We start from the raw sequence: 17,885 nt of genomic DNA, 5'->3' as shown, positions 1-17,885 counted from the left end.
TCAAAGTTTTTGATTAGAATTAAAAAAACATATTACCTCAGCAACTGTTCACTGAAGCCAACCAGTTCCACAGTGTTGCTGTCTGGCGTGTATTCAACGTGTCTGCAAGAAGTCATTAGAACAAATGTAGACAGCAAGAGTCAGGAAATACTGTTGAGGGAAAGTTTTGTTTGAGGCTAAAACTATATTTCATATCACTTTTCTTAGTTTTGCTAGAAGACCAACAATATTGAAAAGAAAGACAGATATTTTAATAACATTGTCTATTACCGTTGAGATAGAAAGATTTTCACAATAAGGACTTTATTGTTTACGTCCTTCCTATAATTGTTGATGACCCACTCGATGTCACCATTAACCCAGGTCTCAGCTATCACGATGATGGTGTCCACCTGAAATAAATAAATAAATAAAATACAGCACTTTCATACAAAACAGTGTTTCTCCACTTTGTTTTTTACTTTCAACAAACTTCCACAGTGTCACTGATGTCAATCTGTGGACACCACACGTGCAAACACTGTGGGTCGTCATCTCTTAACCTGTGGGTGTTACAGGTTGGTAACTGTGGAAACCAACATGGCATGTAGGTATGGTACTGAACTGGCTAAAGTGCAAACTAATACATGTAAAGGGGCAAGCCACAAGCAAAGCAAAGCAAACTCACTGTGATATACTGTATATGAAATTATTTCCATTTACTTTATTCAATCATTCATTCATTCATTTTCTATAATCAGAGCGTCAGTTTAAATATCTGTATCCGGTTATTGTTTTGACACAAAGAAAATATTTATTACAAAAGCATACACAATAATGGATTAACTGCAATGTAACTGCAAATGTTTTAATTTCACAAAACTGAAAAAATTAAAGTGCATAAAAACAGCCGATGCATAAACAAATTTACCTTGTTTTGTTTGGTGAATGCATTTGAGAGCTTATACTGGCCTCTTTCCTCATATGGCAAATTCTCAAAATCCTATGTGAAAAAACAAAGTCAAAATAAAGAAATGAGCAGCACATTTGTCAACCAATGAGTAAAAAACACTTTTGTATTTTCCAACATCCAGAGGTGATATAGTACAAGAATTAATTTCATTTGATCAATTATCCAAAAACTTAAACATATTTTGCCTGTAAGTTGGCGAATTTCCTGGTACAGATGAGGCTAACGTTTTTTGTACTGGTCATGAGGATCCAGTTTGTCATAATTCAGCTGCTGACAACATTTTGTAATCCGCAAACTGATAAATGTGAACTGAAATAAGAAAAAAATATAGATGTAACTAGTGTATGCATTTCTAAAAGCTAGTAGGGAATGCACAGAGATAATAATCGCGCTGACCTTTACTTGTTTCACTGTTGTTCTGACATTTTCCAACAAAACGTCTGACTTCAGCTTAACTTCTTGACATTGACACCAGTTGACCAAGTACAGCCAGCTGTCCTCTGCACTGCTGCCAATCATCAGGGACAGCAAAACTGCCACCTCCAACATCTGAGGGAAAAGAAACACAATAAAATAATACACATATAATCCAAAAACAACACAATGTGGTAACGCAGATACAGTCACCAGTCCTTATTTTGATGGTTAGAGGAAAATAAAAACAGCTCATACCGAAGGGCTGAGTGGGTCATCATTTTCTCTTCTCCTCCTTGGTTTCTTTGGTTTTTCTTCTTCTTCTTCTTCTTCTTCTTTTTCTTCTTCTTCTTCTTCTTCCTCCTTTTCTCTCTCTTCCTGCCTCTTCTTTTCCTCCTCAGGGTCTGGTGGGAGGCAGAAATCTTGATTCTGCATCTTGGAGTTTCTGAAGTCACAGAAGAGGATGGCGGTTCGTCCAGGAAGGGGGGGCACGTTGTAGCGGCACGAGATGTGGACGGCTGTCTCCAAAGCTTGTCGGTAACGTTTCAACAGGTCAACGGAGTACAGCTTCTGACTGGATACACACACACAAACACACATTTCATCACTTCAGATCTTAACCCTCTGAGCATATGACTGCACATTTTTTGGCATTTTGTGCAGACCTCTTTATTGTGAATATTTTTATGATTTTCTATTATTACTTTTCTTTACTTGTTGTTGCTCCTCAAAACATACACCTCTTCACATGCAGAAAATGCTCAGAAATTGATTATGAGCACTGTGTTACATTAGAAAAACCAAATCATAATAAACATAATTATCATGGTAAGTGTGAAAACCTCCTGAATTGTGAGTTGGTTATAAAGTTCTCTTACTTGTTCTTCATCAGCTGTGCTTTTTTCAAACGGTACTGTCGGAAAACAAACGGCACTCGCAGAGTCACTTTCATCCGACTTTTTGCTGTTGTGGCCCAGTCCAGGCGTCTAAATTTTCTGCTCTGGGGAATCTTTTTCAGGATTCCCTTGAGGATTTCTTTAACAGAGGATTGTGGTTTCTTTGTCGCTGATGCTAAAAGAAAGGGATACAAAAGTACTGAAAGGGTTTGTTGGGATTGGATTATGTAAGAGTGACATTTAATAAGGAAAGAAAGGGTTGTGGTGAATCTTGTTAACAGCTGTTGGTCTGAAAACTGGGCAATCCTGTGAAACATGGTTGATATTAAACAAGGCTTACTTTTAGTTAATACACTAAGAAAAAGAATGACAGCACAAATACAGTATAATACAGTAGTATATTCTCAGTTTTATCTTTTCAAAGATCACAGCTATAGACAGCAACTACAAAACAAAGCCATTTTGCAGTTTCCATCAACAGTATCTCTGTCTAGGCTCATATATGACCCCTGTTTAAAAAAAAAAAAAGGATACTGTGTAAAATATAAATAAAACCATATTGCATTGACTTGCAAATCTCATAAACCTATATTTTATCTTTAGTTTAAACATTTCATGTTTGCTGTGGTCTATTGTGAATCACATATGGGTTTGAGATTTGCAAATCATATTCTATTCACATTTTACAGAGTCCCAAATTTGGTTGAAATGAGGCTGTAACATGAGGCTGTCTTTATTTAGAGACTATTTTCATAAAGTATTGAGGAGTGTTTTGTGGCTTTGGATCTTTTGGATACCTCATAACCTTTTCATTTTATCCTATTTTTTGATAATTAGTAAATGAATTCTTGTCTTATGACTTTTGATAATCAAAGTTTACTCATGTCATCTTTGAATCCAAAACCACGATGCCTAAAGCTATGGCTGTTGTTGCCAGCATGAACGCCAAAACCCCCCATTTGTATAAATACATTTTTAAATTTAATTGTTGAGCCTGTTGTATTCTTTGATCAATATATTTCATGAATCTCTCAAAATCTTCCCAAACACAGATTAAATTAAAAGTGATTCACATCCAATTCTCTGGGTTTCACAAAGACAATAATTCCAGAGTTTCAGCCCTGTTTAAAGCCCACTGAGTGTCTCACCAAATGTCTGAAGCTCCATGATGACTTTGTAGGCAGCAAGGAACCGGAAAGGAAACTGTCGGCTCTGAATGACTGCTTTCTGTAAGAGCATCAAAGCAAAAACTCACAGAAACAAAAGAAAGTGGTGGGATGCATTTTCTACACAACAAAATATAATATAAACAGATGCAGCTACTCTGATAAAGAGATACTGAGATGAAATGTTCTCCCACCTTATTGGTCAATCTCCGGAGGATCTTATTGTGATGAGCTTCACTAATGCCCTGAGTGATCATGTTCCTCAGGTTCCTCAACATGGCCATGAATGGAAGAGAATTATTGTCTGCACAAAGGAAAGCATTATTTGTCAATGCTTTCTATTCTAGTGTGTTGTACTGAACAGCTGTTTTATCTGTATATTTTAAGCATGTATTAAGAAATGCTTTTTTTTTTACCCTACATGCTGTGTTTTATATATTTTCAGAAAGCAGATGAAAACACTACTCTTAAGTGTTGTGGACCGGGATTCATTGAACAATCTAATACCATGACAGGCCTAAAATTTTTAAAATGAAAGCAAAATAACATTAATGCTCAGTTGCTTTGGTTTCAGAAATGCTTTGTTTGTACCTATCAGCTTCTCCCAGGTGGCAGCCTTGTTGCCTTCCCGACTGAGCAGCCGTTCCCACGTCTCTGGCTCTTGGAGCTTCATCCTCTTTCCAGCTTTCTCCCTTTCCCATGTGCCTTTTATTCCACTGCGAGTGAACGCCTTCACATCAGCAGGATACCTGACACAGACACACAGCAATGCATTATCATACGAAAGCATAAAAAACCTTCAAATGTGACAATTGTACTTATATAGGTCATACATACATATACATATATATATACTGTATATATACACAAAATTAGTTTTGCAAACACGTTACACTTGGTAGTTCATGAAGTAATTGAGAAAAATAACAGATGGTGCATGATGTTTGCTACTAAACATAGCCAAATGATTAATTCAAATGTTCAACTTGCAGTCATTGTGTGTTTTTGTGTCTTACTTTTTTCCCAGAATGGCCATAACGTGCTCAGCTGGTTCTTTAATATGGAGCCTTTTAATCATCTTCTTCATACTGAATTCACTCTGCTTTTTATCAACCACGACTTTGCTTTGGTCTACTTTAAGCTGTAAACACACACACAAACAAAACATCAATATTAACCAGATTCCAATTTTTACTAAATATGCTGCTACACAGAAGAATCACTTCCAGTTGTTTTTATGAATAGAGTAAATTAGTTTTTAATTTATGATGCAAAAACATCTGACTTACATATTTTTGAAGAATAGATTCATTAGATCTGAGCAGGTCCGCCCAGTCTTTCAGCTGTGAAGGCGTTGGTTTCTAGAGTAAATACATAACAGGAAAATCTCAGAGGCTGATGAACCTATGCAGTAAATACTAATTAAAACACAAGAGTCATTTATACCATATTAGAAATGACATTTTTAAAATGAATTTTTCACCAAGACAGTCATGTAGCAATGGTTTGTTTTTTTTAGCTAAATGAGGAAAGCAGGAAAAACATTAACACTAAAATGTATTCATGCCAGTTACTATTTCTAATATTAACATTAAACCAAAACATAAAACACTCTGCTCTGTAACACTGTAAAAACAACCCAAATATGAAGAACACAGATATTCTTAAATGTAATCAAACAGTCCCATGTTAAAAAAAATCTGCCACTGGGAATAGCAAGTTTTGCTCAACTGGATTTCTTAACTAGAATACAACTGTAGAAGAGTTAAATTAAGAACTAGTAGGGAAAGATGCCAAAAGCAAAGTAAGTTATGTATATTATAAGCAACAAAAAACAGTTAAAGACAGGCTCCTTGTGTAAGACAGACCGAGTGGTGCAAGTTGTTCCTCTTCTGAGCCATTATGCAAGCCACTATTTAACCTTGTTACTGGTTAAATCCAGTTCAACATTTAATAGAATATATAATTAAAACAATGTATCTTTAAAAATGACATTTCTTTTCTACTGAAAAACATGCTGGACAAGATTATTTCTCTTTCTCTCTTTTTTTTTTTTTTTTTTTAAATTAACTCATTTCCCAGAGATGAGGTGTTTTCACTGTCTTGGAATTCCTTTTTGCCACCCTCAGTGATAATGGACATCCATGTACCTTTCCTTCGCCACGGTTGCGGCTGTGTTTGCAGCGGTGTTTGCGGGTATTGTATTTAGCCAGCTGATATTCGCTGAACTGCTTGAATTTGTCAGTCATTGCCTTCTTCAGACACATTGGCAGCGAGCGACTAAAGCACTGGACACAGACAAAATGTTTAGACCTGACAGATGTGCCGAGATTACAGAGATTACACCGTATTCCACATCCTCATAAGACTTACTGTGCTGTAAATTCTAACTACTTCCAGCCAATCTGAAGGCAGCTGGACAGCAGCACAGAAATATCTGCGAACATGTGTCTTAGTGGAAGGCAGATTAGCAGCCAGAGCCAGAAGAAAGTTTGCAGTGATGCGAATGTTCAGCTCCTGTCGAGTGTAGACAGCCACCTGGTGAAAAAAAAGAAAACACTGTGAGTAATTATTAAAGCAACTGAAATGTTTTAACATGTTTGTACTTGACTTAAGAATAAGTACTAATACCACACTGTGAAAATACTCCATGAGTAATAATTCTTAATAAAACTTGAGGAAAAAATGTTTAAGTATTATTAGCTAAATGTATTTGAAGTTTGAATGGCTGGTTGTATGGATGACACTTGTCTTCTCATGTTTTCAAATTAATATTTCTTCTGCAGTTCTATATGTTTCTAACTTTGTGACAGTGTATTCCCTTAATTTCCCAAAGGGCTCTGTCCAAGGGATCACTAAAATTCTGTCTAAACTAAACTAATCTAATCATATTTTATTTTATCTAATCTAATCATTTTTATTTTAGTTCATTTTATTTTATCAAATCTAATCATATTTTAGTTTATCTAATCGTATTTTATTTTATCTAATGCAGACCACTTCAGCAGGAAGGAACTAAAGGAAACACTTCACTCTTTAGTTCATTACATATACTCAAAATCAACACAATTAGTGACACATGGTTTTCACTGGATGGCAAAGGGGATGAAAAACATGTTCTACAAACTAACTAAAGCTGTCAGACAAACGTACAATTTTTATATTATTATTATTAGCACAATAACATTTGAAGGGAAGGATAAGTACTATATAAAGTTCCAAGAACCTAACATGTGTTCATGAAAACAGTACTTAATTACTGATCTTAAGTCTGCTTTGCACACTCATACATGCCTTGAGAAGAAACTGAGGGTCATGGGGGGAAATCTCCTTAGCCAAGTTCATGATTCTGGTCCAGGTGCTGTCCTCTTTGTCCCAGTCCGTCTGGCCTGGAGCTGTGGCCTTATTGATCAGCGAGCAACACACGGCGTTCAGAAGGAGATACTAAGGGATGAGCAGAAAACATAAGCAGAATTTATCCACATTAGGTTACAATCATGTAAACTGCAGCTTGTAATAAGTGACAATATAGTACAAAGAAATACTCAGACAGATAACATTTTATAACCCAGTCACCTAAAGAACCTGCAAGACAAAACCAAAATACAAGATCATATTTTCTGCTACCTTCTTTTCTTTCAGCTCTCCTTCAGTGTCCTTCTTTCTCTCTAGCTGAGCAAATTCCTCCTGTCTGATAACCATGGGTTGGTGGTCTTCCTCATCACCTATCTCTGCTTCCAAGGCAGGTAACGCCATGATAGCATCTGCTGACTCCGCTTCAAACATAACATCATCTTCTTCAGACTGATAAGTTAGGAGAAATAAAAAAAAAAAAAAAAAGAATAAATACAAGTTGAGTTCAGTTAATTTCAATATCACTTCAAAGGAGTAAAAAACCTTTCAAGTACCACATAATTGTCTTCCCCACAGGACTGCATTGACACTGGTGTTTCTTCTCTGCTGTTGTCTTCTTCATCACAGGTCTTGTCTTCTCCAACCAGGACAGGATGGGCAATCAAAAGAGAATGAGCAAATCTGTTCGACAGGGCAGTGCCGGCCAGGGATGTGGAAACCAGAGACGTGTCAGCTGAGGTCAAAGAAAAAGAGAGTGGAGGAGATTCACTCTTCAGGAGCCTGTTCTGGGTGCTAAGGAGAGATGAGGAGATGGAAGGTGAACAGGAGGAGGTGGAGAGAAGGGTGGATGTTGTGGAGGATAGTCTGGAGGGCTGCAGAGAGGGGCATGAGGGCAGGAGCGTCAGAGGAGAAGCCTGGGTGAGGAACTTATTCTCCAGATTCGGTGGAGCGTAGTTTGAGGACAGACTTCTTCCATATGAGGCCTGCTGCTGAGCTCCTGGGGCCACATTGGTTTGCTGTAAAGTCAGGGCCTTCATGTCTGTCAAGAAACACATCAATCAGAAGGTCAGGTCCATCTCTCAGTTACAAACACAAATCATCTTAATCCTTGAAAGCGTTAAGTAAGGAGATGGATTGTTCAGCAGCATTCCTCTTAACTGTTTGAACAAGCTTTGTGCTTTATAATGAAGGGTGTGTTGCCTAGTGCTTATCCACGAATAGAGAACAAAGTCTAAAAGTAATAAATAGATAGTCAAGAAGGCAGAATGAAAGACACACAGCAATTCTTGAAAATAATAATATTGGAAAGAAAAAAAAAAACATAGTAAAGCTGCACATAACACACGTCATTTCAACTATTACATATTCATTCTAAGTCTCTGTCAGAAATGTGAAAATAAAAGTTTAATCTGAGTTTAACATGTCAGTAAGTTGTTGTTTTTTTTTTTTTTTAAATTGTATGTTTATTTGGAATGGACAGAAAAGTACAGCATGACATCACTTAATTAAAATTAAGAACAAGTGGCATTCCAGGTTTGTTTTTTTTTGTTTTTTTTTGAGTTTTAGACCAGAAAAAGAGTGACATCCAACGTCCAGACATAAAAGTTCAGAGAAAAATAATCTCAGATCGTGGGTTAGGCCATGTCAGTCCCTTACAGAATCCACTCTCCTCATAATAATATAATACAATAACATAAAGAAATGCACTGAGGCAGCAAAGGTGGAGACAAATTTTCACTTAGAGCCCATACTGGCTAAATGTCCAGAACAGACAGAGCCCATGGATGTTCACAGATTCACTTATAGAAGGTTCTGGTACGATTTAAAGTAAGGAGGAACAGTTAACACATAACTATGCACAAATATCGTGGAGGGAGACATTACCTAGTTACAAAACAGGTAAGGTAAGTTACAAAACAGTATTACGAGTGGAATCAAATAGAATAGAATCAAATAAAATCAAAAAGTCTGCTCTAGTGTGGGCTATGAATGAGATCCAGTTTTTCCAGATTTGGTAGAATTTGTCTTTTTGGAGTCTTATTTGGTAAGTTAATTTTTCCATCTTAAATATTTCCAAAGTAATTCCAAACCAGTCATCTAGGGTAGGTTGAATAAGGTTTTTTTTTATATGTTCATATGTAAGTAAAGTGGGTTATGAACTATCAGACTGAAAAGTGTGCTACTAATTCAAGTTTATGAGCTTGGTGTGCAATGACTCAAGAGTTTCCGTAGGTGTGGTGGACAGCCCAGAGGACCCAGAACCCAGGAACTCACCACAACAGCCTCCAGTTCAGCCCCAGCAGAGGAGCTCTGGATCAGGTCAAAGATGTCCTCTGCTTTACCAAGTTTGGAGGGGACAGTTTGAAGTGGTTTCCGAAACCTTGGGAAGCTCCGTGTATCTCCTGGTTTCCAGTAAATGTAATCATCAGCAGCTGCAGCGACAGCTCAGAAACACAGCTGTGATTGGTCAGTTTTATTGTGTACTTTTTTACCGTAATGTCACATATATAGGCGCCTAAACTCAAATCTCCTCATTTAAACTCAAATAAAGATGCGAATGCTTATATGAGTGAAACTATAATATTATAAACACAAAAATGCAACACCATTCAGTTTCTATTATTTAATATATCTGCTATAGATAAAGTAGAGTCTCTTGACGCGACGTGATGACGTTACCGTAAGTTTTGGCGACGCCTTCAAAAGAGGAAGCGAAATGTTCTATTTCCGCTGCAGCAACGAGAAAAAGAAAGGAAAATGTGGACCGAAAGGACAAACTGAGGCCGGAGAAGGAACGTCCAACTACATATATCTTATTCGTATCGATCGGTTGTAAGGTTTTTGTCATTATTTAGTGTCCCGAGTCGAATATTTGACAGTTTAAGGGCCGCTCGGAGGTGAACTTACCCCTTGTTGTGTGGTTCGCGTTGAGGAAGCAGCTCGGCTAGCCACCAGCTGAATTAGCCTGCGAGAGATGGGGACCAGAGCGAGCCGCCTCCAGGACGACCCGGTTCCATCTGCTTTCGGGAAAGATGGCACAAAGCGGGATTCCTACCGAAGAGCCCGCTGTACCAGGCCAACCAGTCTCATGGTCGACTTCTCGGGGAGTTTTGAGGACACAGAAGCTAACCGGAGCCGATCGGAGGAGGGCAGTGACTCGGACCTGGGTCAGCATGGGGCTAGCGCCGAAGGAAGTCCGGCTGACCACCACAGCATCCCCTCCAGCATCAGCCAGGCGTCACCTGCGGACGACAACAACAGTGAGGGCAAACCGGAGGAAGACGGCAACATCAGCCCGGAGGCTCCCGTCGAGGCTGAACAACAGCCCGGTGAAGAGACAGGCCGCACGCCACACCGCACTTTTTCAGAGCGGCTGCCCGGGAATCGGCACTCATCCGCCCGCAGCGTCGGCGCAAGATCCGCCCGGGTTCGAGGCACACACCAGCGGCCAGTGTCAGAGGCTTGGATTGGCCTGTACCGTGTTAACAACCGGCATGGCAGTAAGTGAAAACACTCAACGTGCCTTGTATTCATGGCGTGTTTTTATTATTGCGCAAGAAGTATCACAAAATATCTGGCCGGTCGCCATCAGTAGTTGGTAGTTTGTGGTTCTACGTTCTGGGAGTTGTTAATTCCTTAAGGCAGAAATTATACAGAATTTATCTGCGTTATTTCGCGACAATATGATAAAATGAGTCATGATTAAATCTGGGTATGAATGCTGATGACTTCATGTAGCAGCTGATATTCCATCCAAAGCAGTGGGTGGCATGGGGGCATAGGACAGTCTAATATGTATGGAATGGTAATGGAGACGCTACATTTTATTCAAGATAAACTATCAAGGTTGATCTGTCTGTCCTGTTATCCAAACTGAAGATGCAGCAGTTCACAAACTGTACAAGACACTTAGTCTCATGTTTTGTTTCACAGTATCTCCCAGCCTCCTAACTCTCATATTAACCAGTCTTAAATTAAAATGGATTATTTGTGGAATTTACATTCCTGAACAGATAATCTCTTTTCCCGTGCTTGCATGCTGACTAAAGTCATCAGAGACCCTATTGTATGAAGCCAAACGATGGCGTAAAACTGGAAGTGGTGACATACAAGCTCTTTCATGTCACAAGGCCTGTTGACAGTAGTTCCTCTGCAGCATGGGAGTTGAAAACATTAAGTAACAAACCATATTTTCTCTAAGTGCATTCAAATTAAAACATGAATTTGAACCAAAGCAGACAACAGGTGACTGGTACATGACACTTGGAGCCAAAACACAACAGTGGGGAGTTTTTCCCAGGCCAGCCCCCTAGCAAGTGTAGGGAAATGGGTCAAAACTTCATATGGCTGCTCAGTGTTGGCAGTGGCTCATACATGGAGGGAAATGTAGGGCAGCAAGGCAATGTTTCTGCCTGACTGTCAGTTCTAAGTATGGCTAACCCCGCAGGCCTGAATTATTGTTTTGTGTAGTACACAGTCAAATAAAGCCTCAAACAGGAGGAAAGTTATTTGAATCCGTCTGCCCTACTGTTTCTATTATCAGCCTGTGTAATCTAGATGTCCAAACACGGCGCCTGTGCTTGATTTGATGTGTGCATCATCTATCATTTATGACTTTCTGTGGCACAGCGTGTTAATCTCGGCTCTGTTATGTCTCTGCTCTGCGCAGATATCCGTTGTCCTTTCTGCTCAAAGCCTTTCCCGGGGGGTCGGATTGAGGATCACCTGTTGAGCTGCCTCACGTCTCCTCCCTTACCTTACAATAGTAAGTATCATATCACAGAAAAGCACTGCGGCTGTGTATAGAAGGGCTGGAAATGCTGACGGTTGCTCTGTGTGTGTGTTCACAGCGGATGTGCTCAGTAAAGACAGTGGCGAGTGTTCCATCTGTTTGGAGGATTTGGTACAGGGAGAAACTATTGCCAGGCTCGCCTGCCTCTGTGTCTACCATAAGAGGTAACCAAATTCAGTGACTGTATTTGCATTCTAATAAAATACAGAAGGATCAAACACAGAAGAAAAGGATTAAGATGCAAATGACTGTATGTGAGATTAACAACACATATCCTGTGGAGAGCTTCATGGCTCACAGATAATTGTACTATACATGAATTTAGTATCACATAAACCAGATCTACAAATCTGATAACTATAATATAATGCTTACTGTATAGAATATTAAAGAGGGTATATTCATACAAGTTCACTTGTTAAGAATTATTTAAACCAAGAATTAAAAAAACACAAATAAAATTACATAAGTCTATGTACTTGTTACAGCCACATAAGATAAGTAGTTTTTTTTAATGCCTTCCCATAATTTTGTTTACTGGAAGGTCATGTTAATATTTACCCAAAGAGTATTCACAATAGTGAAAAGAACTTCATGATTATTAAATTTAATCATGTACATTCACAGCTCTGCTCAGTAAGCACTATGAAACATCCAAGGAAAAGCAAGGTCTAGGAAAATGCATGATTCACTCCTTGTATTGTAACTCAAGTACTTCATATTGAAAACTTTATTATCATTTTATTATTTATTGTATACTGAAACAATGTTTTGTTATACTTTTTTTTTTTAACTCCCTAAACAAACTGAAAATCCAGGCTGCATTTTCACACTGCTTTAATGTAAACCTGAAAGAAATAAAGACATACAAGTGGTTCTGTGGTTAATATCAGTAAGGAGAAGGTTAAATTCACTACCTTGTGTATGTGCAGAATTGGTTTGCTGAAGGCTTTCTTCCTTGTAGTGTTGTTTCTAGGTGTGGTCCATTTGGATGCATAATGGATTTTTGGATCCTCCCAGATGTCCAACTGAGATTTGGAAAAAGACTGGAATTTTTGAAACAAAAAGATGACAGATTTGAAGATGAGACACTAGCACTTACCACTCATTTTCTAGAAGAAATAAGCATAAAACCATTCTCACTTAAGTGTAAGGCTGTAACTCAAATAGTTGAACATTTATTGTGACTTGTCTATTACAGGAAAAGGCACCATCACCCAAGGCTCAGTAGTACATCTTCAGATGGCTTTAAAAGTAAATATTCAATGAACTTTTATGAGGAGTGAGAGAAGCGGCAACGTGTCACTATTCAGAGGCAAAGAGAAGAGTTGACTTATTGATCCAAGTGTTGCTCATTCTTTTACAGATGCAGATCGGTTTTGTTGTTAATCACCAACTATTTCAGCTCTGCATTAGTGATTCATGTACATAATAATGAGTCCTAGTCCGTAACACTTGTGTACCTTTCCAGCATTATAAGAGTCTGAAACCCCTTAAACTATTTCACAAACCTTTGCAGTGATTACATTTAGTCCTGTTCCACACAGAGTGGATTAAACCTTGTGGGAGACATTACAATGAAAATCACACCTTAAAGGTTTTCTGATTAACACTCTGCACATTAACATGAGTTAATCAAATCAGTGTTTCTATGTCACCACCGCTTATCTGTTGTTGTTTTTTTGCTCTTTGTAGCTGCATTGATTCCTGGTCCAAGGTGAAGCCCTGCTGCCCTGAACACCCCTTTGATTGACTCACGGGTCACATGAATTCTGCACCGTGACCAACCTGACTCAGGTAGGCACCAATAAGTATATAGCAGATAATGCACTAGAAAGAGTAGATAAAGACAGAGGCCTAGCATTTTATTCAGGAAGTCTTGCATAGCTCTTGCATGGTAAATGGAACTTTAACATAAGCAGCTATCCAAACTTTGTCTGTGTAAAGTAGTCTGATAAAACCACTGATGTAAATCTACTCAAGTAACACACAAAATACTGCTATGAACCTCAGCAGGTATGACATTAGCCTGAACTGACAAGTGGATTTATACAGTACTCAGTGAGTGACAAAAAGGCACTGAAATTTAAAGGCTAAGGCCAAATATTATACAACACATAGGAATACAGGGTGGGGAAGCAAAATTTACAATATTTTGAGGCAGGGATTGACAGACAGTGTATGACCAATTAGTTTATTGAAAGTCATGAGAATTTATTTGCCACAAGAAAATTGACATAATAGAAAATGTTTTTATTCTATGTGTCCTCCTTCTTTCTCAATAACTGCCTTCACACGCTTCCTGAAACTTGCGCAAGTGTTCCTCAAATATTCGGGTGACAACTTCTCCCATTCTTCTTTAATAGTATCTTCCAGACTTTCTCGTAATAGTTTTGCTCATAGTCATTCTCTTCTTTACATTATAAACAGTCTTTATGGACACTCCAACTATTTTTGAAATCTCCTTTGGTGTGACGAGTGCATTCAGCAAATCACACACTCTTTGACGTTTGCTTTCCTGATTACTCATATGGGCAAAAGTTTCTGAAAAGGTATGGATAATAGTGTTAGGTATGATTATGACATCAATATATGTTTGGTTTCAAAACAATTGACGTAGTGCCTGCTGAGAAAAAACAACTAAATGTTCATCGTAAATTTTGCTTCCTCACCCTGTAAATCACAAAGGATTGACCTGAGTATCACTTTATGTGAACACACAAGGAATGTACATATTAATAACAAACGCAATAAGAGACATAGAATAAAGATGAGAAATAAAGAATTATGTGTTTGATTAATATAAGATGTAGCTTTTTAAACGGCATTCATTTTGCCAGCTATTCCCAGAGGAAAATGGCTAAACACAAACAAAGGTTAATAAATGATGATTACATTATTTTGTGTTTAAAGAATGCTGTCATTATAAGTGACAAACTGATTTATATGAGTATCTTATCGCCATCACTGTGTATTTGTCATAGACAGAAAACTTGTACTGAAACATTGTATTTGCTGTAGTTTTATTAATTTACAAAATTCTTCTTTCAAATTTGATATTTATTTGCAACAAGACAGTAGCATAAAGGTGTGTTAGATATGTTTGCTATATTATGATGCATGTTCAGTAATCCTTATTAGCTGATACTGATTTTAGACATGTTATGTCTTCCTGCAGAATGCATTGTACTGTTAAGTCATACTTACAGTAAAGTAAATATGTTTGTCTAATGATCACTGTTTTTTTTCCCCACTCTTACAGGAGACTACACTGAATCCCAATAAGATCCCAATAAAAATGTGTGATTGAACAAATAAAAGCCCACTGTCCCTCTCAGATGAAACCTATGTTCAAGTGGACGACAGATGATCCTAAGAGGAAGGCATAGTTCGCGACACCCAGCACTCTGCTTGGATCAGTCCCCTTGAACTTGGTCTAGACAATTTCAAGCCAAACACCAACAGTAAAATCAGCAGATCCTCTAATCTAAAGGATAACCTTCCTATTTTATGGACTTGGCTTGAAGGCGTGGAACATCTTTTAAAAAAAATAATAATAAAAAAAGCAAGTAAAATAAAAATTATCATCCCAGAACAATGGAACTTTTCCAAAAAAAATCACGAACTTGGCGAGGAACACAAAAAAGGTTGTCGTAACTGTGACTCCGGATCCTCTCCTGTGTATTTTTCTCCTTCCAAACAGAACTCGTCATTTTTCTCAAGTATTTTTCAAAAAGAGTGTTGTTCCATGTCATACATTGGATGAATGTTTTCTTTCCTCGGCTTACCCCAAATGAACCAACCTCATACTGAAAGCGCTAACTGTTACCACATAAATATTGCTTTATTTCAAACTAGCTGGATGTTGAGGGCTTGTTTTTGGTGAACGGGGGCTGCCGTTACTAGGTGTATTCTGTTTCTTATTACCTGTAAACATTTCAGGGGAAGTTTGGGGGCTAATTGTTTTTTTTTTTTTTTTTTTTTTCCTGAGTAGGTCAGTTGTAGGTAGATAGTTAGCGCTGAGTTTAATGTGCTGCTACTTGATGAGTGTTTAGGGAAGGTTGTTGGTATTTCATAGGGCCATAGTAGCGCTGGTCTTGGCACCAATTTGAGCACTTTTGTCCCTCAAGGCTGTTTTCTTTTTTTTTTTTTTTTTTCCTTCATTTTTCACATAAGGTCTGGGATAAGACTGTGTGTGTGACGATGACTATGACCAGGGACAGGAAATGTCCTGAGCATGATTGTATATTCAAGAAAGTATGTGTGAGACTCTGTGTGTGTTTACTGTAAATTGCCCAGAAGTCTGCTTGGTCAAGCGGGTTATCCTTTTTAAAAAATTTTTATTTTTTTTTTAACTGCAGTCACGCTGGTCAACACCCTGTTACATGTGTCATTGGTACGCAACATGGCCAATCATGTGGTCTACTCTCAACGCGGTTTGGGTCCCATCCTGCGTTCCCCCCTCCTCCCTTTTGACTCTCAAACACTCTCTGGGGTGTAGTCCGGATTTTTTTGGACCAGACCCCAAGCGGCAGTTTGGCCATCTGGTTACATTAATACCAGATTGAGGAGGGATAAAGGGATGGGTGGATTGAGGGATGTATTTTTGGGGCATGTTTACACCATGTGCATCTGCCTCTCTCCACATTACTGGAGGCTATGGGCAGCTGATGGTTAATTATTACATAACCAGTCTCCCCTTTACACTTTTTAAGGATTTTTAGATATTATATCCTCACAGTATGATTATTGCTAAATGTGTTTAATGGCTTTTCCTTTGCCTTTTTTGTGTGTGTATGTGTGCCGATTGCCTTGGCCTGGTGAAGGGGTTCTCGTACAAGGAGGTAATTGTAGTGTTTTTTAGGGCTGAACTGAGGTAGTAGCTCAAATAAGGCGGCTCTGTAGCAGCTGTCCAATTTACAGGTTGCACACAAGTGAGAAGAAACTGGGAGAGAACAAAAAAATGTATTGCTTACTTATGCTTCCTTCTCAAAAGGCAAGTCTGTTCCACCGTTTCCAGCTGCATAGTTTGTTCACCCCAGCCTTTTTCTTTCCTTCCTTTTTTTTTTTTTTCTTTTTTTTTTAATATCTTTCTTGGTGTTCTGCAGTCTGAGGTGCTATGACCTGGACTTGTCCCGCCACTAGAGGGCAGCCCTGTGCATGTTTCTCATGTTTTGTATTGGGAAGTTTAAAGAAAAAAAAATGCCAAAAGTCTGTCTGTGCATCGGGGGCATTGTGTGAGAGAGTGCGGAAGACGAGGTGCATTGATCATTAGGTGTTACATTTATTGTGGTGATGAGTTGTGATGTTGTATACTTTGGCTCAGAGGGGTGGGGTGTTTTTTGTGTGTGTTCGGGGGGGGGGGGGGGGGGGGGGGTCGGTGTTGGTGGTTGGGTTGTCAGTAAAGTAATAGACAATCTAAAACCCCACATTACTCTCTTTTCTTTTCTTACCCCCTCTAAGCTGTGTGGTGCAATACCTCAATTTTTACCAATGCTAACTAAACGCTCTGTGTAAACTAGCTCCTCTCCAACCAAGGATGGTATTTTGAATAAATTTATCTCTGAACCTTAGGTCTTGAATCGCAGAGCACTGATCCCCCTCTGTGCCCTGCGCTTTGAGACCAACACGTTACCAACAAGTCACCACAGCGGTATCTGCATCCCCAATATATGGACAATCTGCCTTTTACTCTGGTATAAAAACAAATTGAATTTTATTTATTAAATTGTAAATATGTAATGCAATTCAAGAAATGGCTTGGTCTTTGTCAGTTCAATATACTGTTTCTAAGCTCAGATCTTTTGTATGTCTCAAATTGTTTTTATATGTATTTTTTACAATAAATATGTGTGAGAGATGTTTTGTGAACGTCTGTTTTATATGTTTTTTAAATGTTGCCTTTGTGGGGCACACTGTTGAGTTGGTTGTGTTGGTATCAAAAAAACCCAAAACAAATGAATTTAGTTGATCAACAGAGAATTAACGTATATTAAGTGATTAGTTGTCTATGTTGTAAGTGTGTATGGGTTTCAGCTCCTGCGTTGTTCTTTGTTGTTTTATATGATTTTTAACTGAAGATCTTTAGGTTTTTAAGGCATTACAAGAAACATCTGGGACTTAATCTCAAAGGTCAAGTACATAAATGACAGAAGAATCTACACATTTGCAGAAAATTAAAACAAATTACTGCTTGTAATAGTTCTGTTAGCGCAGGGCATGTTTACATTTTTGATACATTAAAACTTGTATGTTCAGTGCAGTTTACTTTTTTAACTGATGGAATCCCATGTGAATGGTGGCAAGTATTC

The 17,885-nt window shown here is 38.3% G+C and overlaps 2 protein-coding genes across 2 annotated transcripts in view; one reads left to right on the top strand and one right to left on the bottom strand.

Annotated features, from left to right (window-relative positions):
- The window catches only part of tep1 (telomerase-associated protein 1), a 35,356-nt gene extending 27,537 nt beyond the window's left edge, over positions 1 to 7,819 (bottom strand). The window contains exons 1-16 of the mRNA XM_030160233.1: positions 7,337 to 7,819; positions 7,056 to 7,232; positions 6,723 to 6,872; positions 5,802 to 5,966; positions 5,579 to 5,716; positions 4,718 to 4,789; positions 4,445 to 4,569; positions 4,020 to 4,177; positions 3,623 to 3,732; positions 3,411 to 3,489; positions 2,245 to 2,437; positions 1,625 to 1,940; positions 1,349 to 1,501; positions 911 to 982; positions 271 to 392; positions 37 to 102 (exon numbers count right to left, since the gene is read on the bottom strand). Coding sequence (XP_030016093.1) covers positions 37 to 102; positions 271 to 392; positions 911 to 982; positions 1,349 to 1,501; positions 1,625 to 1,940; positions 2,245 to 2,437; positions 3,411 to 3,489; positions 3,623 to 3,732; positions 4,020 to 4,177; positions 4,445 to 4,569; positions 4,718 to 4,789; positions 5,579 to 5,716; positions 5,802 to 5,966; positions 6,723 to 6,872; positions 7,056 to 7,232; positions 7,337 to 7,819 — 2,579 coding nt within the window. The remainder of the gene's footprint in view (positions 1 to 36; positions 103 to 270; positions 393 to 910; positions 983 to 1,348; positions 1,502 to 1,624; positions 1,941 to 2,244; positions 2,438 to 3,410; positions 3,490 to 3,622; positions 3,733 to 4,019; positions 4,178 to 4,444; positions 4,570 to 4,717; positions 4,790 to 5,578; positions 5,717 to 5,801; positions 5,967 to 6,722; positions 6,873 to 7,055; positions 7,233 to 7,336) is intronic.
- A 1,686-nt stretch (positions 7,820 to 9,505) lies between these two features.
- On the top strand, positions 9,506 to 16,777 carry LOC115437113 (E3 ubiquitin-protein ligase znrf2). The gene is made up of 5 exons (XM_030160234.1): positions 9,506 to 10,282; positions 11,452 to 11,547; positions 11,633 to 11,738; positions 13,270 to 13,371; positions 14,837 to 16,777. The coding sequence occupies exons 1-4, from the start codon at positions 9,757 to 9,759 to the stop codon at positions 13,325 to 13,327; spliced, it is 786 nt and encodes a 261-aa protein (XP_030016094.1). The 5' UTR covers positions 9,506 to 9,756; the 3' UTR covers positions 13,328 to 13,371; positions 14,837 to 16,777.
- Positions 16,778 to 17,885: the final 1,108 nt, after the last annotated feature.

The sequence above is a fragment of the Sphaeramia orbicularis genome, chromosome 17 (assembly GCF_902148855.1).
Source record: "Sphaeramia orbicularis chromosome 17, fSphaOr1.1, whole genome shotgun sequence".
NCBI lineage: Eukaryota > Metazoa > Chordata > Actinopteri > Kurtiformes > Apogonidae > Sphaeramia > Sphaeramia orbicularis.
The sequence above is the reverse complement of the archived record's forward strand: the minus strand, read 5'-3'. Positions and strand labels throughout refer to the sequence as shown.